General features: G+C 29.6%; 3 protein-coding genes and 1 long non-coding RNA gene across 4 annotated transcripts; 2 read left to right on the top strand and 2 right to left on the bottom strand.

Moving 5' to 3' along the window:
* Positions 1-2,961: 2,961 nt before the first annotated feature.
* LOC126551142 (THAP domain-containing protein 11-like) lies at positions 2,962-4,023 on the top strand. The gene is made up of 4 exons (XM_050203914.1): positions 2,962-3,130; positions 3,303-3,423; positions 3,489-3,632; positions 3,909-4,023. Exons 1-4 carry the CDS (start codon positions 2,962-2,964, stop codon positions 4,021-4,023), a joined length of 549 nt encoding a protein of 182 aa, XP_050059871.1.
* Positions 4,024-8,719: 4,696 nt separating this feature from the next.
* On the top strand, positions 8,720-9,627 carry LOC126550613 (uncharacterized). Its single transcript, XM_050202443.1, has 3 exons — positions 8,720-8,818; positions 8,898-9,150; positions 9,385-9,627. The coding sequence occupies exons 2-3, from the start codon at positions 9,082-9,084 to the stop codon at positions 9,625-9,627; spliced, it is 312 nt and encodes a 103-aa protein (XP_050058400.1). The 5' UTR covers positions 8,720-8,818; positions 8,898-9,081.
* Positions 8,808-9,691, bottom strand: LOC126550619 (uncharacterized). Its single transcript, XR_007604694.1, has 4 exons — positions 9,552-9,691; positions 9,375-9,480; positions 9,209-9,299; positions 8,808-8,941 (listed from the first exon to the last, which is right to left on the bottom strand). It is a non-coding gene; the product is annotated as an uncharacterized LOC126550619 (long non-coding RNA).
* Positions 9,692-14,141: 4,450 nt separating this feature from the next.
* LOC126550609 (uncharacterized) lies at positions 14,142-14,952 on the bottom strand. The gene is made up of 2 exons (XM_050202439.1): positions 14,467-14,952; positions 14,142-14,387 (listed from the first exon to the last, which is right to left on the bottom strand). The coding sequence occupies exons 1-2, from the start codon at positions 14,899-14,901 to the stop codon at positions 14,361-14,363; spliced, it is 462 nt and encodes a 153-aa protein (XP_050058396.1). The 5' UTR covers positions 14,902-14,952; the 3' UTR covers positions 14,142-14,360.
* Between the last annotated feature and the right edge of the window lie 5,150 nt (positions 14,953-20,102).

Here is a 20,102-nt window from a genome sequence, read left to right as displayed (position 1 = left end):
TGCGCCTCCGACGTCGAAAGTCTAATGTTGTATTATAGGATAATAAGTATAAAGTCGAATAACATATTTTGAGCATTCGAGTCGAGTTGTCAGTTATCATTGGGAAAAATCGAATTAAACGCCATTAAACCCACCCACCACGTAGGCAATCCTACTGCGTCGGATCGCGGACAATGTGTGAATAGTAGGTTATGATACCAATATATATAATATATATTATATATGTATATGAACAATCTCATACCGTGTCCCGTCGCATGCCTGGTTTTTATATTATAAAATTTATTTAGTGAAAATGGTAATTGAATGTTTAGCTATCAGTCATCATAATATGATGTAAATCGATGTCCGAAAGTTAAATCCATAATTGTCATACTTCCTAATGTCAAAGTTCAGATGTTGTTTTTGATATAAAAGAAACTATAAAACATATCAGATGTCATAAAAATTGAAAACATAACAATTCAAAATGGGAGTTAACGCGTTATAGTAATACACTTAATAATATGTATATATACTTATAATAATAGCGGCCGGTGTGCCTCGGTGTAAGTGTGCCTCGCTCTGCTGTGAAATTCGGTCTAAGTGAATACCCTAGGTCGAAGTTGGGACTGTAAAGAAAATATCGTAAAAAGTCTAGTAGTCACAATTTTAGTTAATCTAACCTCCGGTGGTTTGGAAGAAGCCGAGGGGGTCCTAACTTAACCTTCGAGGGGGTCGGTGTGCCTCGATTTCTGGGCTGGTGGAAGCCGCCTTCGGCGCCTTCGAGGGGGTTGTGTAAAAATCGTGTTATCAGGAATTCGGTCGGAAATTGTAATCGGGTGTCTAGAAAAGAAATCATACACTAAAAAAGTAAGAAAAGTACTGAAGTCGAGTAAATAAATACGAAAAATGGTAATTGAGTAGCTATCAGTCCTAAACTGGTGTAATACCGTTTCCCATTGCATGCCCTGTTCTTTTTGCATATAAAAAAATGTATTTAGCGAAAATGATAGTCGAGTGTCTAACTATCAATCATCACATCACGTACCTAAATCTATGTCTGACAATGCAATCCGCATGAACAATCTCATACCGTGTCCCGTCGCATGCCTGGTTCTTTTTTTTATATTATAAAATTTATTTAGTGAAAATGGTAATTGAATGTCTAGCTATCAGTCATCATAATATGATGTAAATCAATGTCCGAAAGTTAAATCCATAATTTTCATACCTCCTAATGTCAAAGTTCAGATATTGTTTTTGATATGTAAGTGTAAGAAACTATAAAACATGTATTATTTTTTTAAGTATTAAGTAAAAGATAAATATTTTTAATTTATCAAACATATCAATTCAAAATTACGTACTCCCTAAACGCGTTGTAGCGTACTACACGTCTACACTTTATATGTATATATACTTATAATAATCGTAATAATATGGTATTGAAAAAAATCGTAGACGTATGTATTTATCGTATAAGAGAAAGCAATAGCTTTAATTTTCAAAATTCAAATTAAAAAATCAAAAACTAACTCGAAAAAAAATGCAAAAAATTGTTGGATACGGGCGGAAGAGACGTTAATTAGAGCGTCGCCGTAAAAATGCGCCAAAGGCACAGCCAGAGAGGGAATCGAACCCGTTACCTCCTATTACCTACCACGGGGAACTTACGCCTTATCCTATCGACTACAGTTTAAGCTGGATACTGATGCCGAATCTCGAGCACTTAAACCGTTTCTGTGTTGCGACGAATTTTTCGTTCAGCTCAGTTTTAATTCGTATAATTCGTGCGTAATAAAGCTTAATTATTCTTATTAATTATCTATTTAATGTATATCTGTAACACTACCTACTTAAATACCTTAATCATACATCTATTTAACGTATTTAATAATAAATCTACAAAATAAGCCGTTAACGTTTCTCAAAGCAACGTACAGTTGAAATACTCATATCTGTAGGTATTTTTATAACATATTATAATCATGTACACGAACATTGTATTGTTTGGTGAAATGTCGTCTAGAAACACACAGCAAAAAAACAACCAACGGTTTAATATAAAACAACATCATTTTGTATTATAATATACAAATTATCAGGCAGATCGGAAAAAACAGTCGAATAAAAAAAAAAAATCGAAGGAAAACGTCGTCGTACCTACTCGGAAGACTCCAAAACGCACGGAACGGAACGGAAAACGTTCGGAAAAGTATGAAAATCGTAAAAAAAGCGAACATTTTTCGAAAAACCGCATAATAATCGAGCGAAAATCGAAAACGCGTTAAATACGTAGGTATAAAATACTATAACAAAAGTGTCATAAACATTTCCTACAGAAACTCTTAGGTATGATTAAGAATATTTGCAATTACAACTTTGACTTACCTAACTATACCTGTACTCAACTCTTTCAGGGGCTTTTATATTATGAGACATATCAATTTTATATGTAAATGAAGAGTATGCCATCATATATACCTGTATAATAATTCCGTATAATTCGTGTGTAATAAAGCTTATATTAATATTAATTGTCTATTTAATATAATGTTTCAAAATACAACAACATAATATTTTAATATAACAAACAGCCGATAAAAAAAAAAAAAAAAAAAAAAAATCGAAAAAATAATAAAATCGTCGAAAACCCGCGAAATAATCGAACCTAACCTAAGAAAAACGCGTTATCGAGACGGCGGCGTTGGAGAACCATCTGTTTTCGCGATAACGGCGGCGGCGGGCTATGGAAGAAAAAAACGGCGACCGAGGCGCACTCTTTTCATAGTGAAACGAACTATTGTTCACGCTTTATTATATAAGACGTATTTTCCGTGTCTATGATATTGGTGTTTGATTATTTGTTCTTAAATAGTTATTGAATAAATTATATCTACAACTGTCACAGTGTATTATACTTATTTATGGTGTATTGAGTACAGACAATATTTTATTATTAACATTTTAACTTTTATCATGCCGGTTTGTGTTTTTGAGGGGTGTTTTAGTGGCAGCAAAAGAAAGGATAAAGCGAAAAATGTGAATGTTCATCTTCATAGATTTCCCAAAGATACTAATTTGCGAAAAATATGGGTGAAACAAATTAAAAGAGGATCGAATGTTAAACATATTAATTGTGAAACAGGTATAGTACTGCTTTGAATACAAATACGAATACTTTAAATTTTTTTATTACATACAATTATACATTACTTTCTTGTAACTACTTAAACACAGAATAGGTTGACACTTACCATCTGTGCTTTAATAACAAGTGTCATTATGTTAGTATTTACTATTCACTGTATTGTTTCTATGTGTTGTGTGCTCTCTTCATTTTTCCACACACTATATTACTGATAAGTCATATGCACAAAAAATAGCATTATATTCACCGAAGTGCCAGAGGAAATTAAAACCTAATGCAATACCCATAACGTAAGCCTTAAAAGAAAAAACTAATTAGGTAGTATTCAATATTTTAATTATTTTAAATATTCTAGTAAACACGGAATAGAATATGATGATATTCCATGTAGGGAACGATCAAGTTCTGTAGGTCCAGACACACCGCCAGTTAATTACTCTCCTGCTCTGATTAGAACCCTTTGTGGAACGTTCACAGTAATCGAATCGGATAGAGTAATGTAAATTATAAATTTTGTAACACTTTTACGTATTTACTTTTATTATTTACATTGAAAGTATTTTAAATAAATATTTACAACAGTTTGCACCGTGAGTACATCAGTGAAGTAACTCAAAATACATAATATACTAGTGCATAATAAATAATGTTATTTTTACTATTAATAAACATGACGCGTAACTCAAAACCTTCAATTTTCGAGTTACTACAACACTCATATATTCACAGCGCAAATTATGTTGTTTTCACGAATGTTTTACTAATTCAATTTTAGAGAACCTGAATCTAGTAGCTCATGTTCTGTACGATCAAAACTATTCAGCAACTTGTGTGATGAGTTAGATGTACTTCCATTAGCTGAACAAAACATTAGCAACGACCACAGATGAAACAACTCTAAAATACCTATACTAATGTTGCATGAAATGTCTTTGTGAAATTAGTTGATTAGTTGGGTTTAATACATTTTCCTTCTATGCCTTTTGTGATAACATTTACTTTGCATGATATTATAATGGTGTTTCAACAATCTTTTTGTTTGTTTCAGTTTTGTATATAACCCCACATGTTATATGAACAAAAAAATAATCAAAAAAATTGTTTTATTTTAATCTTCATTGATACTCATGTTCTTGGTTTTTTTAGGTTTTGCAAATAAAAATGCCTATTAGATCAAGAACTAGTTTTTGATGGTGTAATTATTATATTTTATGAACAAATTTTAAAATAAAGATTACAAAATATTATCTATCTATATTGTTGAATATAAATTATCCAATTAAATAAATAGTACACATAGCAACTGTTTGTTTATATAGATTGTATTTATTAATTTTTTTATGACATTATATAAGATATTTATAAAAATATAATACATACATACATAGTATTTTAATTACTAATATAATAGTTGTATAATTTTTATCATGGTTGTAATACAAATTGTTGATAGTTATTTTTGTTTTTATATGTTTGTATTTATTTAGTATTCTACTGTTGCTTTTTTATGTTTATATGTTTATGTGATGAAATTTTGTTTTTGTTCTTTACCGTGTTATTTTTTTATAAATCTGTAGACTACGGGACATTATTGATAAATATAAAAAAGAGAATGATGAACTCAAAAATGAGCAAATTAAATTAAAACAAATTATTTCAACAATTCCCTGTCATAAGTGCTGTAATTCTTTTGAGCTTTAGATAGTTGCTTGGAAAAATATGCAATTGGTGCCCAACTGTTGTTCATTTCTTTTTGCTCTAGTACTGCTCCTATAGCATTGTCGGATGCATCTGTAGTTAATGCAATTATGGCATTGCTCCTTGGGTGTGTGAGTAAGGTAACATCTGCCAGTTCTGTTTTGCACCGTATAAATGCCTCTTCTGTTTCTTCAGTCCACTGGATTGGTCTTTTGTCATTCTTAGATGTATGTTTTAAATAGTTGTTCAAATTCCTTGATTTTTAGCTGCTCCAGGAATCCATCTTCTATAAAAGTTTATCATTCCTAGGAATCTGCGAAGCTCTTTGACTGTTTTGGGTGGTTTGAAATCTTGTATGACTGCTATTCTTTCCTTATCTGGTAATGTTCCTCTTTCTGATATGTTGTAGCCCAAAAATTAACAGATTTCTCACCGATTGTACTTTTTTGTAAATTTATAGTTAAACCATATTTTTGAAGGCGTTGAAACACAAGGAGTAGGTGTTCCTTATGTTCTTCTTCATTGCTTGATGCTATGAGTATGTCGTCAATATATACGAAACAAAAGTTTAGGCCTGTAAAAACTTCATTTATAAACCGTTGAAAGGATTGAGCTGCATTCTTAAGTCCGAAACTCATCCTAACAAATTCAAATAATCCAAAAGGAGTTATTATGGCTGTCTTTGGAACATGTTCTGGATGTATAGGTATTTGATGATAGGCTCTTTTGAGATCCAAGGTTGAGAAGATAGTTTTACCTGCTAACATGTGGCTGAAATCTTGAATGTGTGCAATCGGATAACGGTCTTCGATTGTGATTCCATTTAGACGCCTGTAGTCGCCACAAGGTCTCCATTCATTTGTTCCCTTCTTCCTTACTAGTTGGAGTGGTGATGCCCATGGGCTTTTTGATGGTCTACATATGCCCATTTCTATCATAGACTCAAATTCCTTTTTAGCTATACTTAATTTCTCAGGTGACAGCCGCCTAGGTTTTTCAAACACTGGAGGTCCTTTAGTTTCAATATAATGTACAGTATGATGTGCACAACTTGAAGTAAAAGACTGCGCTGCAATAACACTTGGAAACTGTTTGATTATGTCTACAAATTTTTGTTCTGATGTATAAGTTTTAATGGAACATATTGCATGGTGTGATTCGATACATGAGGTAGATAAATTAGTAATTTTATCTATTAACTTCTTGTTGCGAATATTGACCATAAGATTAAAATGATACAAAAAATCAGCGCCTATTATTGCTTTGCTTACTGGTGCTTTAATAAATTCCCATTTAAATGTCCGCCTTAATTTAAGATCAACAGTTAAAATTGTCTTACCATATGTATTGATGACCGTGTTGTTTGCTGCGAACAATTTGAGGTCGGTAGCGCCGCTCTGTTTAGCACTACATGGAATAATCGAACATCTGATCCAGTGTCAATAAGAAACTGTTGACCAGATACTTTATCTGATATAATAAGACGATGGCTGATGTTACTGTTATTTACATTATGGCAGTCTGGAATCAGTGTATCTAATGCTGCCTTAGTAGATACGATTTCTAGTTTTCCGATTTAGTTTTAAAGGTATTATAATGTTTGCATGGTTCTACACACTTTTTTGCCTTGTGCTTAAAATTGGTGTGATAAAAACATAATCCGTCTTTTGCTGGTCCCCAAATCTTGAAACCTGAGCGAGATCTGGACCTGGAACTTGTTCTCTGTTGATCTTGATCTTTCCTAGAATTGCGTTCTAACTTAAGTTCTGCTACCTCTTTGATCAACTGTTTCAATAGCTCAGTTGTCGGATCACTTGCTACCGCTGCAACAACGCGTGGTTCTCCAATTTCTCCGATTTTGTCAGCCAACTTTGCGAGTTCTTCCACAGTGCCACTTGTGACAGCGAGACAGGATTGCATAGCGATTGGAAGATGTTGTAACCATAAGGATTTCAATAATTCCGAACTCAAAGCTACTCCTCCTAGACGTTGCATTTCATTAAGTAATGTAGATGGTTTTCTGTCACCAAGTTCTACTTCACTCAGTAGTTTTCTTAATTTTTTCTCTTCGCTGTCTGTGTAAATACTGACTAACCGTGCCTTAAGTGTGTCATATTTATTGTTAACCGGTGGTGTTTGTATTATGTCAGATACTTGAGTTAGTATTTCAGTATCAACGGCAGTTATGACATGGTAAAATTTTGTAGTATCATTGTTAATTCCGCCAAGTACAAATTGTGCCTCTATTTGTGCAAACCAAATGTTTGGATCACCTTTCCAAAATGGTGGCGTTTTTATTGCGACACGGTTGACGTTTATGTTTGCTGTTGAGTCAGCCGAGTTTGGTTGGTTCGCCATGTCTGTACTCTACGACTGTCGTCGTAAGTCACCAATTGTACGTGTTATGTATAGGAATATAAATATTACACAACAACTGCGTACTTTTAGGTTTTATTTTATAAATTTTGAAACAACTTTCTAACAAAAACTTTTTAAGTCAACTAAACGTTAAAATTACAAAAACTACAAGAAGTGTGTGGAGTTCAAATTGTAGACCAAGCGTTATTTTACGCAGTGTCGCCAATGTCCCCACATATATAATATTGGATACAATGTTGTGGCAGTAGTTAATGATATAGGTTCATCCAACATTGGGTTATGGCGAAACTTAAATATATCTGTTGAAAGGACATCATTTCAACATCCAATAAGTTCAACAAATATTTTTGTTTTTGCTGATACTCCTCATTTAATTAAGCTGGCTAGAAATCATTTTCTTGATAAGTCAGTATCTTGTAATAAACTTTGTTTCATCAAATAAATTTTAATTTATGGTTTACTATAGAGATGTTGTTCTACCAAACGGTAAATACATTGGTGTGAATATTATAAAAGAATTGTTGAAAGTAAATGATAATAATGACTACAGAATTGCATACAAATTATCTGAGCGTCATATTTTGGTAGAAGGTGCATCAAGAATGAATGTTAAACTGGCAGTACAGTTATTTTCAAATAGTGTTGCCAAAGCAATAAGTTTCTGTGGAAATAAAAATATAATCACTGATTACAACCGGAAAGAGGTAACAACAAAATCATCAACTAAATAATTTTCAACTATAAATATGTTATTGTTTAATATAATATATCATTAGGTATTCATATTTATATTTAATATATTACTCAGTGACGTCCTTAGGGGGGGGGGGGCGAACAGGGCCCAGGCCCTAGGCCTCGCGCATTTTGCTTAAATTTGGGGCCTCGCGTTTGAAAAATGTAATAAAATTAGTTGTAAAAATTGTTTAATTTTCGTAGCATTTAAATCGTATGTTTTATATAATTAGTAAATATCAAAAATTATACCAAAATAACGATGTAGATTTAACAAAAACGTGTTACAAGTATTATATAACTATTTATAGGCTACAGAAGTGATCCAGTTATTCAACGATTGGTTTGACTTGTTAAACACTCAACAAAAAATAGACAAAAATTCATCTAGTTATGGGTTAGCTTTAGAGACACAAGATGAATTATTGAACAAAATGTCTTATTTTGTAGCCCAAATGAGAGTACATGGCAAAAAAAGTCAATTGCCTTTCCAGAAAGGTATACTTTAATAAAATTGAGATCAGGACCGGGTGGCAGAGTTAATTGGCTTCAGTCAACCTCAAAGACAAAACTTTGGAAAGGAGCTGAGTACACGTTGCCTGCCTTGTACTGATCTCATTTTAAATAGATTATAGATTATAATATTTATTAAAATGTGACAAAATTTCTCCCAGAACTATAAAAATTATGATTTTTAGGTATATTAATAACAAACAAATAATTAAAAGCCTTGTTGAATGATTTAAAATGCAAGAATATTTCTTATATAATGACACGAAAAGTTAACCGGGATGTAGTTGAAAACATGTTTAGCTTTCTCAAAGGAATTTGTGGAGCAGCACTGAATAATATTACACCGTTACAATTTAAATATGCGTACATAACAATTTTTTTTATATTATTTCTATATACATTACATTAAAACATAAATTATTGTTCAAATCTTATTTTTTAGTCTCAGGTGGTACATTTTGGGAAAACATTCAACCGCAGTATACACTGAGAACAGAAATACAGAAGATGGCATAGAAACTAGCTTAATTTCAGGTGAAGAGTGTGTTACTAGTTCAATGTTTAGGTAATCTGAGGTATTAATTAATGAAACTGACTATTCACAAAATGAAGAACTGGCAAATATTATGAGTGTTGAAGGTTCAGTTACAATTAAAAATGTGGATATGAATATACTGGATCTCTTTGAAAAGAATGTAAGTGTAAAAAATAAAATAAAAACAATTTAAAATATTTGTACTCAAATCAAGTTACCTGGATTTAGTGGATCTCATTTTTCACCAATATTAAGTAAATTTGTTTCTTATTTAGTAAATTAAATTAGATGTTTTTTCCTTCCAGTACCCTATAAATATATAAAACAGAAATTAAGTTAAATAATACACATAATCTAAATTTTGTGAAAAAATAAGATCTCTACATTATTTTAGATTGAAAATGAAGAATCATTTGGAGACATAGAAAAGGAGTGCGTTGAATATGTAGCTGGATATGTAGCACATCGCTTCATCCATAAATATCCATACCTGAAGAATGAAGAATGCAATAGTACACAGGAGACATCATGGATTCAACATTTATCTAAAGGAAATCTTACAATTCCATCACCAACACTAGTCAACGCTGCTCATATTTTAGAAAATTTGTTTAAAGAACTCCATGGTGATGGGTAGACAAATAAACCAAACATCATTAAAGACTTATCAAACAAACTGAAAGACAAAATTACAAATTTACCATTGGAAGTGATACAATGTTTGATCCGCACAAGAACTTTTATTCGAATGAATAAACTTAATAATGCTTTGTTACATAATTATAATACTGTAAAGCAAAATAACAAAAATAAAATACAAAAGTGTATAACTTAAAGAAACAAACTTAAGTAATATTGTAATTATTGTAATTAGATTTTACATACCATTATATTATTGAATGTTTAAAGAGCTAAAATAAAATCATTATAATATAAAACCCTATGTAATATTTATTAGACCATTAACTAAAAGCGATTAGCAAGATTAATATTATAAAATAAAAAATAATATCTTTATATGTATATTTAAATTTATCATGCTTATGAGAGATATGACGATAAGTGATTACGTATAATTGATAATACGCGCAAGCCAGCCGCCATATTGTGCGCACCACAAAGTTGATGACATACCTGTTTATTTTTTCATGGTTTAGATAATAAAAATATTGTTTTCCCATTATATATGAATAATGTGGAAAGTAAAAACCATTTCGATCTGCTTTTAATTAATAATGGTATAACGTCACATTATTGTTTTATTAATGATTTTTGTAGACTTATTCGTAATCAAAAGACGAAACATAAATCTAAATTAATTATATGTAAAAGATGTTTTACAGTTTTTAGTAATATTCCTTGTAAATTCAAACTATGGGGTATTAATGGGTTAAAAAACATAAAAAAATTTGTGGTAAACATAAACTTGGAAGACCTGTAATGTTTGATAACGGTGATGACGATACTATTATTTTAAAAATTTTAAAAGATCTCAACGAATACCTATAGTAATTTATTCTGATTTTGAATGTTATTTAAAACCTATAATAAACAACCAAGACATTAAACCTAAGACATTGATAACTCATAAACATAAACCTATGAGTTATGCATTTTACGTAAACATAGATTATGATATTATACCTAAATATTTAATAAAAAAATATAAAATTCCAACAAAACTTCATGTTTATAGAAACCGTAATGCAGCAAAACATTTCATAAAGACAATGATAGATATAGGTTCAAAAGTGTGTAATCTTTATAAGATAAATATACCCATGGACAAATTAACTGTTGATGAAGAGCATAAATTTCAAATCATTTAAAAACGATAATTTATTTAAAGTAAGAGATCATAATCATTTTACAGGACGTTTTAGATCAGCTGTTTGTTTAAATTGTAATTTTGAATTAACTAATGTTTCATTTATTCCAATATACTTTCATAACTTAGTCTATGACAGTCATTTTATTGTTCGTGAACTTGGTTGTAATGAAAATGATATTCATGTAATACCTAATTCATCAGAAAAATATATATCATTTAGTAAAACTATTCAAGATAAATTCAATATAAAATTTATTGATACATTTCGTTTTATGTCAGAGTCTCTTAGTTCACTAGCTGATAATTTATCTGAAGACAAAACTAGATTTAGAGAAACATTAAAAATATTTTCTTTGTCGACATTAAATTTAGTTACACGAAAAGGTGTGTTTCCTTATGAATATATTGACCATCCTAATAAATTAAATGAAACTTGTTTACCACCAAAACAGTTTTTTTATAATTCATTAAAAGATGAAGATATTAGTGATGAAGATTATGCGCATGCTCATAAGGTTTGAAAAAAATTTAATATAAAAACATTAGGAGAATATAGTGACTTATACTTAGCAACAGTTTTATGTTTACTTTCTGATGTTTTTGAAAATTTTAGAGATCTTTGTTTACAAACACTTAAACTCGATGCTTCGCATTTTATGACCGCTCCAGGATTTGCATTCGATTGTATGTTAAAACATACTAATGTTAAATTAGAACGGATTAAACAGTATGATATTCAAATTTTTCTGGAGAATGGATTACGTGGTGGAATTTGTCATTCAGTTAAAAGACATGTAAAAGCCAACATTCCTAATATTCAAAATATTAATTATGATTCAAACAAACCTGTAACGTGGATAGCTTACTTGGACTGTGTAAATCTATATGGAAAATCAATGCTATCTGCTTTACCTCATAAAAATTTTGAATGGTTTGACGATTTGACAATAGATATAACACAAATTGAAGATGATGCTGAATATGGTTATATTTTAGAAGTAGATGTTATTTATCCAAAACAATTACATGACAATCATAATGATTTCCCATTTTTACCTGAGAATAAATGTCCTCCCAATTCAAAAGTAAAAAAACTATTAACAACATTAGAATCGAAATTTAATTATGTAGTTCACTATACAAATTTGAAACAGGCTGGTTAGTTAATGGCATCGTTAATGGATTAATGGTGAAAAAAGTTCATAGGATTCTGCGTTTTTCACAATCTCGTTGGATGGCACCATATATAAATTTATGTACAAATATGAGGGTTAAGTCAAGGAATGAGTTTGAGCTACAATTCTGGAAACTGTTAGTGAATAGTGTCTATGGAAAATGTATGGAAAATGTAGGAAAACGTATGTCAATGTTTCTAGTATCTAACGAAAAAAAAGCACATCGATTAATGTCGACAACAACATTTAAAGATCGAACTATATACACAAACAATTTAATGGCTATTCATATGAATAAGGAAAAAAATTAAATTTGATAAGCCTATTTATGTAGGATTTGCAATATTGGATATTTCAAAGTCGATAATGTATGATTTTCATTATAATGTAATGAAAAATATGTATAGAAATAAAATTAACATTGTGTATTCAGATACTGATTCGTTAGTTTACGAAATAAGAACTTCTAACTTTTTCGATGACATAAAACGAAAATTATTTTCTTACTTTGATACTTCAAATTATCCGACAAATCACTATTGTTCTAGTGATCGTAGAAAAAATCAACCAGGTTATTTTAAAGACGAATTAAAATCTGAAATCTTATTAGAATTTATTACTTTACGTCCTAAACTCTATGAATATAAAACAAATAAAGATGAAGTAAAAAGAGCTAAGGGTGTTAAAAAATATGTTAGTAATAATCACATGATGTTTGACGAATATTTAAATATATTAAATGCATATATTAATAATTCAGCTAGTCAACAATTATGTAAATCTATGAATTTTATACAATCAAAACACCATTTTGTTTATTCTAAATCTATAGATAAAATTGCTCTTAGTGCGAATGACGATAAAAGGATTATTATGAGTGATGGTATTAATACTATTGCATATGGTCACTATCGTTAAAAAAAAATAGTTTATTTTATTTTTTTTAATTATATAAAATTGATATAGTATTCAATAAAAATAATAATATAAATTAAATAAAATATAGGATAAATACAATTTAAAAAAAAAAAAAACAAAAAACAAAAAACGTTATTTATTCATTATTTTTATTTTTATTACTAAAATGCATGTTTAAACAATTAGCTAAACAGTATAACATTTAATTTTTCAGAATGAACAAACCTAGAATAATTGTTGATAAACCAAATAATATTCGTTCAAAACCTATAATTCCAAATTAGAAATCGATATTGAAAATCTGAGTGAACTCTATTTTATTTTAGACAAAGTTTTGAATCGATTGCCAGATTAGTAGCGATATGGTAGTAAAAATATTAACGGATTTATAATTCGGAAATCAATTAAAAAATAAATTAACATAAAAATGAAATAGATCCAAACATTGTAATAATCAAATGGTTTATACAATTAAAATAATAAATATTGATTGATACATTTCGTTAAATTACAAGTTCGTTTATTTACTATTTTAAAGTATCGTTTACATCAATCCACGAATTATGACTGTTGTTAAAACCTAATCATTTAACATATAATTTGTGTTTATTTTTTTTTATAATACGTTCAATGAACGTGTCTACAGTAGGTGTCGGGAAAAAATGTTTTTTTTAATTCTTGTGTATAAAAATAGCCTAATATTATATTATTTGAACTATCTTTTAGTTGATAAGTTAATGGAATTGTATTTAAAATGTTAGAAATAGTGAACACTTCTGTTGTCCAATTTGGTGTATAACCTTTACTGAAATTATGTTTATACTTAGATATTCTTACTTTGTCATTAATTTTAAATTTAAGTTTATTTGATGTATTAATTTGTAATGTTTTTTTTTTTATTGTAACCGGGTTGATCCGAGCTTCGTGTGGTGAACATTTTATTGTTGAATGTTTTGTATTATTATAATTATATACTAATTTAATAATTGAATTTATCCAATTCCATGAACCTGTTGATGTAAAATATTTGTAAATTTTATTTTTTATTGTTCTTATAACGCGTTCAACCATACCAGCCTTTATACTGCTGTATGTTGAATAATGTCTAATATGATACTTATTCATTATACTTTGAAATTCATTATTGTAAAATTCTGTTCCGTTAATAATTTTGGTTGATTTTTTTTTAATATTTTTATTATACCTTTTATACACTCCTTTGCTGTTTTATTTTTTAGTGCTTCTACCCACACATACTTGGTAAATGTATCTATAATAATTAAAATGAATTTAAAACCATTATTTTGTCTAGAATGTGGTTGCATGTCTATTAAATCAGCTTGCCAGAGATCATCTTTAAATCGTGTTACTTCGCTTCGTCTAGGAAATATTTTTCTCGCTGGTCCTTGTAACTCCTCAGCTAAACTTGTTAAGATTGTCATTATACTATAATATTTCTCTCGCGTAATTCTTCTAAAATTGATATAATTTCATTATTGACACCAGTATTACCAACATTTTGTGATGATGTTAGAAGATTTAATCTAGTTACTAGTTCATTCGGATCGTCATAATAAACTAATTGTGTTTGAGGTATTACATCTTTATATAAACCAGAACCTCTCTTAACCTTTGGGGTTGCAGTAAAATTAAACATTTTTTCATTCTTTGGATCTGTAGTCATAGAACTGTTTGGTGTTGGACGAAATTCAAATGGATCATTTGGTATAGTTGTATTATTATGAATATTACTACGTTTAGTGTTATATCTAGATAAATGATCGGTAATTTGTGCTAAACTTAATCGAGGAGTTCTTGAGTTATTAATTTTATCTATTTCTTCGTTTAATTGCTTTTCCTCATTTTTCATTCTATCGTATAGAGGTTTTACAACATTCGTCCATTTATGAAACTTTGAGGTTTTAGGTTTCCCATCTGCTTTTAAATGAGCTCGTGAAGTTTTTAAAATATCGTAATAAGATTCCATATCTTGTAGAGTTGTATTTTTTGGTTCTTTCTCACATAGTAAAGACCATAGTCCTTCAGTCCATGGATAATATTTATTAAATTAAATTTAAATTTATTACAATGAAAAAGTTACTAAAGGAACCCTTTATCATTAAAGATACAATCTAAACAATTTTTTAAAAATGGAAAAAAATTCCAAATTGCTTATGACCGACTCATGAGTTTTAAAATTGAAAATAACTTGCTTTCAAATTTTGTTCAGGGGAAATTCTGGGAGAAAAAAATATCTCAGTATGAGGGCAAGATAGTTTTTCCATATTTTATTTACATTGACGACTTTGAAATTAATAATCCTTTGGGATCACATTTCACTTATCAGTCAATTTCTGCAATTTATTACAACTTTCCATTAATTGAAAATAATTCTAAATTGTCAAATATTTTATTAGCAGCATTAATTAAATCAGTTGATTTAAAAGAGTTTGGTAATGACCCATGTTTATCAGTTTATCACAACTTATTGATGAAATTAATTATCTAGAAAAAGAAGGAATAAATATTGTAACTGAAACTGGTGAATTCCATGTTTATTTTACACTTGGCATAATATTAGATTATAACCTAGAACTTAATAGTATACTTGAGTTTGGTAAATCATTTTCTTCAAATTATTATTGTCGATTTTGTAAATCCCACAAGTTTATTGCAAATACATTGTGTGAAGAAAACACTTCATGTATGCGTAGTATTATAAATTATAACAAGGACGTGGCTAAAATGAATTTTAGTGAGACTGATATTAATAAAGATTCAATTTTGAACTCAATTTATAGCTCCCATGTTGTTGAAAATTATTGTATAGATGTGATGCATGATGTATTTGAGGGTGTTTGCCATTATGGCATGTGTCATATTATTAAATATTATATTTCAACACAAATATTTTCTTTATCAACTTTAAATATACGCAAAACAAATTTTAATTATGATACTACTGAAATTGGCAATGTATCTTCTGAAATAACTGAAATGCATTTAAATAAATTTCGTTTAAAAATGTCTGCGAGAGAGATGATGACGTTTGTTCATTTTTTTTTCTATTATAATTGAAAACTTAATACCCGAAAACGATGAAGTGTGGAACTTTTTCTTAACACTTATTAAGATAGTTGATATACTGCTCTCATTCCAATTTACTGAAAGTAAAATTTTAAATCTTAAACAATTAATTTATCAGCACAATTCAATGTATGTTAGGCTTTTTCAGGATTCATTAAAACCTAAACATCACTTTTTAATTAATTGCCCTAAAATTATCAAATGCTCAGGACCACCAAGGCATTACTGGTGTTTTAGGTTTGAAGGTAAGCATAAAGAGTTAAATATGTATGCACATGCAACCCCATCTCGGAAAATATCACTTTGACTTTGACTAAAAAATTTCAGTATAAGTTTGCTCATATTTTACTAAAACCCAGAAATCAAGAACTTATTTTAAAAGAAAAATATATAGTACACAGCTTATATTTAGATAAAATATACGACACATTTTCTCTTACATCTGTAAATTTTGTTTGTTACAACCAAATAGAATTTATGAGAACAATTTATAAAAAGGGATATTACTTAACAAGCTTTGTAGAAGAAATGAATTTATTAGAAATATTGGAAATAATAGTTTTTAATAATCCCCTTATTAAAATTCATATAATAGTTAAACAAATTAAATTAGAAAACATTCATTTACACTTTGAAGCATTTGAAGTTAATAATGAAAGAATAGTTATGAATGATTTTGAAATTTATAGAATCGATAAATTTAGTGGTCCACCCATTAATATAACTCCTTCTTCTACTGGGAAGTTAATGATTCGCTTAAAATAATTTATTTAATATATTATATTTATTGTATAATGTACTCTTTATAAATATGTAAATACTGCTTTATTTATTTATTCTTTATAGCTTTTAAGTACCTACAGTTTTTAGTATATGGCTATAAACCATTATAATGGACCCTGGAAACAATATTGCAGATACCCTTTCAACTAATGACGCTTTGTAGTTGCAAGATTGCTTTAATGATATTCATACAAATTGAATTTATAAATAATAATTCATTTAATTTATAAATATATATACTGTTGTATACTTGTTTGTGACTATGATCAATACTTGGCATTTTGTTTATTAAATAACATATAAAATTGAAATCATCCACACTACAAATACCATTATTGCAAGGTTATGAATATCCTATTGACGATTTGCAACCATTACATGATTTGCTAAAAAGTTGGAGATTAGAATTTCTGTATCAAACGTTACTGGGTTAGTGTATCTTTATGTCATTCAATAATAATACATACTAGGTATATATTTATATTTTTAGTTTAAATTAAATTAAAAATGTTTTAGATGAATTATTGATATGTAAGTTCTAGCAGTTGTGAAATCTGTTAATGTTAATGAACTTCTCAATAAATTTCTATTAGCAATTATAATACAATTTAGTCACTACTTAGAAAATTGGCAAAATACTCAGAATGCATCATCAAATAATAAGTTGGACACAATACTACCAAAAATTACAAAACCCTTCATTCAAGAAGAAACTGTTGTTGATATTAATATAAATCTGGGTGATATATTAACCTCATTTACAACTGGAACAATGATTATTGATTATTATAAGACAAACAATATGTTCAATGACAATATAAGATCGTTATTAGTTGAGACTGTTATAACTGTAGGGCTAAGATTTATATGCATTTGCATGTTTTTTTTCCTTAAGTCCAAATTTAATGGTTGTCAGATGTGTCCACGATTTGGCTTGTTCTCGTTTAAATAGTACCAATTTTTTTTTCATATTTTGAACACAATGTCTAAACACAAATAACCTAACCAAGATTTTTGGGGTTTTGACTTTTCTTAACTTAAATTTTCAAATTTTTATGATTTATTGTTAATTTTAAATGGTGTTTTTTTCATAAAATCGATAGTTTTTGGTTTATCCATCGAATCATTGTAAATATAGAGTATAAATTTTATCTATCTAAGATATCGATATTGATTTAACTCCAGGATAAATCGCGTTATTTAAATATGCACCAATAACCTCGTATGATGCGGAAAGGAGTTTTAGTCAGTATAAATCTATTTTACGTTCAAATCGCTGGATGTTTGTATTTGAAAATTATTGAAACAACACAACATAGTAGAATGTAATAATAATAAAATATAAACTAATATTTATTGTAAATGTGATAATATAAACTAATATTTAATATTTTCATGTTTTTATTTCGGCTGGTACTCCCAACAAAACTATTGCTAGGAAATTACCAACAGTATAGGATTAGAATATGGATGAAATGACAAAGAATAGCGTATGACAAACAATTGGGACTAATATTGAGAATAAAATAAATTGAATAATACAAAACGAGGCCTTAACTTATGTTAGTACTAATATGGTCATAGGCGACCACTGTAAGTAAAATGTAATAATAAATAGACCAAATACGATCGGGAACAATAATAATTTAAATAATAATATATCAGTCACGCGCGGACAGTCGTACTGTACGCACACTCTTTTACGGTGTCCCGTGTTATGTTCGATTTATCGCGTCTAATCCGAACCGTTTTCTACGTATTTTCTACTACTCAACGTGGTTTCTGAACACTTCAAACCCTGCACCGTCAGCTCAACTCACTGACCCCTTGTGTACAGGGAGTACCCAGTTTGGTATATATAACTATAAGTGCGCTAAATAGTACAGTGTCTGTTGTTTGTATAAATAATTTCACATCCAAGGCACCGTTACTCGCGGTGACCTTTGGACCTGCGATACACTCGCGTTTCTATCATAATAAAAATTTTACTAATATACGACAATTAATAATTAATTGGGTAATTATGAGCTCAACAACTAAGGACAAAAAAGATAAACAATTACCAGATAAGCGTTCAATGACAACATTACCTAAATCGAGTAATAACTCAACAAACGATAAATGGATCGAAACAAAGAAAAGAAATATCTCTTCCTCCAATTCTGATCCCCCTTTATCACCAATAGTGCAACATAAAAAAAAACTGTTCTCTTCACCAAACAGATTTGAATTACTCAGCGCAGCTGAAACATCCAATGAAGATATTATCTTCGAATAATCACAGCCCACCACTTCAGTCCCTGCTCATCCGCAAACAAGCCACCTCCTCCAATATTTATTAAAGGAGTCGAAGATTTCCCGGGCTTATGTACCGAACTAATAAATTTGATTGGCGTCGATAATTTTTATTGCAAATCTACTACGGATAAATTAAAAATTCAAACATCGAACCCAGATTCTTATAGAACTGTAGTGCATTTTCTAAGGAAAGAAAAAGCCGAGTTCCACACTTATCAATTAAATGAAGATAAACCAACTCGCGTAGTTCTGCGTAACCTACATCCCTCTACTCCGACTGAACTAATTAAAAGCGAACTGGAAGTACGACTATTCGAAGTAAGGCAAGTTACCCAAGTATTACACCGAATCAATAAACACCCCCTTCCACTCTTCTTCATCGACTTAGAACCCACAGATTTCTCACAAGGTATATACCAACTGGATTCCTTATTACATACAAAAATCAAAATTGAAGAGCCTCACAAGCCAAAGATCATAAGCCAATGTCAAAACTGCCAAGCTTATGGTCACACCAAAGCATATTGCGGATATATGCCTCGCTGCGTCCGCTGCGGAAACAATCATCACTCATCTGCCTGCCCAAACTCGCGTCAAGATCCTATGAGATGCGCCCTTTGTTCCGGCAATCACCCGGCGAACTATAAGGGCTGTTCAACATACAAAGAGCTCCAGCTCCGTAAGAAACCAAATACAAATAATTTTAATCAACATAATCTTAAGTTTAAACCAAATAATGTTAAAGACAGCCACCCACCAACTGACACTCCATCCAATTATCCAACTTATTCTCAAACGTATGCTCAAGCCACCCAGAATCAACCTCCTCCCCAAAATACTCCTCCATTAATTATAGATTCAAATACACAAATGTCAAGTTTCCTAAACGAATTTAAACTCCTAATTATTAACCCTTTAATTACATTACTTACTAAAGTTATTTCCAGTTTATTAGATAAAAAAAATGAATAGCTTAGCCACTAACAAATCACTCGTAATTTTACAATTTAACGCAAACGG

Source organism: Aphis gossypii, chromosome 3 (genome assembly GCF_020184175.1).
Source record: "Aphis gossypii isolate Hap1 chromosome 3, ASM2018417v2, whole genome shotgun sequence".
NCBI lineage: Eukaryota > Metazoa > Arthropoda > Insecta > Hemiptera > Aphididae > Aphis > Aphis gossypii.
The sequence above is the reverse complement of the archived record's forward strand: the minus strand, read 5'-3'. Positions and strand labels throughout refer to the sequence as shown.

Coding starts and splice junctions, on each gene's coding strand:
- LOC126551142 (XM_050203914.1), top strand. CDS start 2,962: ATGCCGGTTTGTGTTTTTGAGGGGTGTTTTAGTGGCAGCAAAAGAAAG. Junction 3,131..3,302: donor ACATATTAATTGTGAAACAG/GTATAGTACTGC, acceptor TATTGTTTCTAT/GTGTTGTGTGCTCTCTTCAT. Junction 3,424..3,488: donor CCTAATGCAATACCCATAAC/GTAAGCCTTAAA, acceptor TAAATATTCTAG/TAAACACGGAATAGAATATG.
- LOC126550613 (XM_050202443.1), top strand. CDS start 9,082: ATGAGTGTTGAAGGTTCAGTTACAATTAAAAATGTGGATATGAATATA. Junction 9,151..9,384: donor TGGATCTCTTTGAAAAGAAT/GTAAGTGTAAAA, acceptor ACATTATTTTAG/ATTGAAAATGAAGAATCATT.
- LOC126550609 (XM_050202439.1), bottom strand. CDS start 14,901: ATGGAATCTTATTACGATATTTTAAAAACTTCACGAGCTCATTTAAAA. Junction 14,388..14,466: donor ATGACGATCCGAATGAACTA/GTAACTAGATTA, acceptor TATCAATTTTAG/AAGAATTACGCGAGAGAAAT.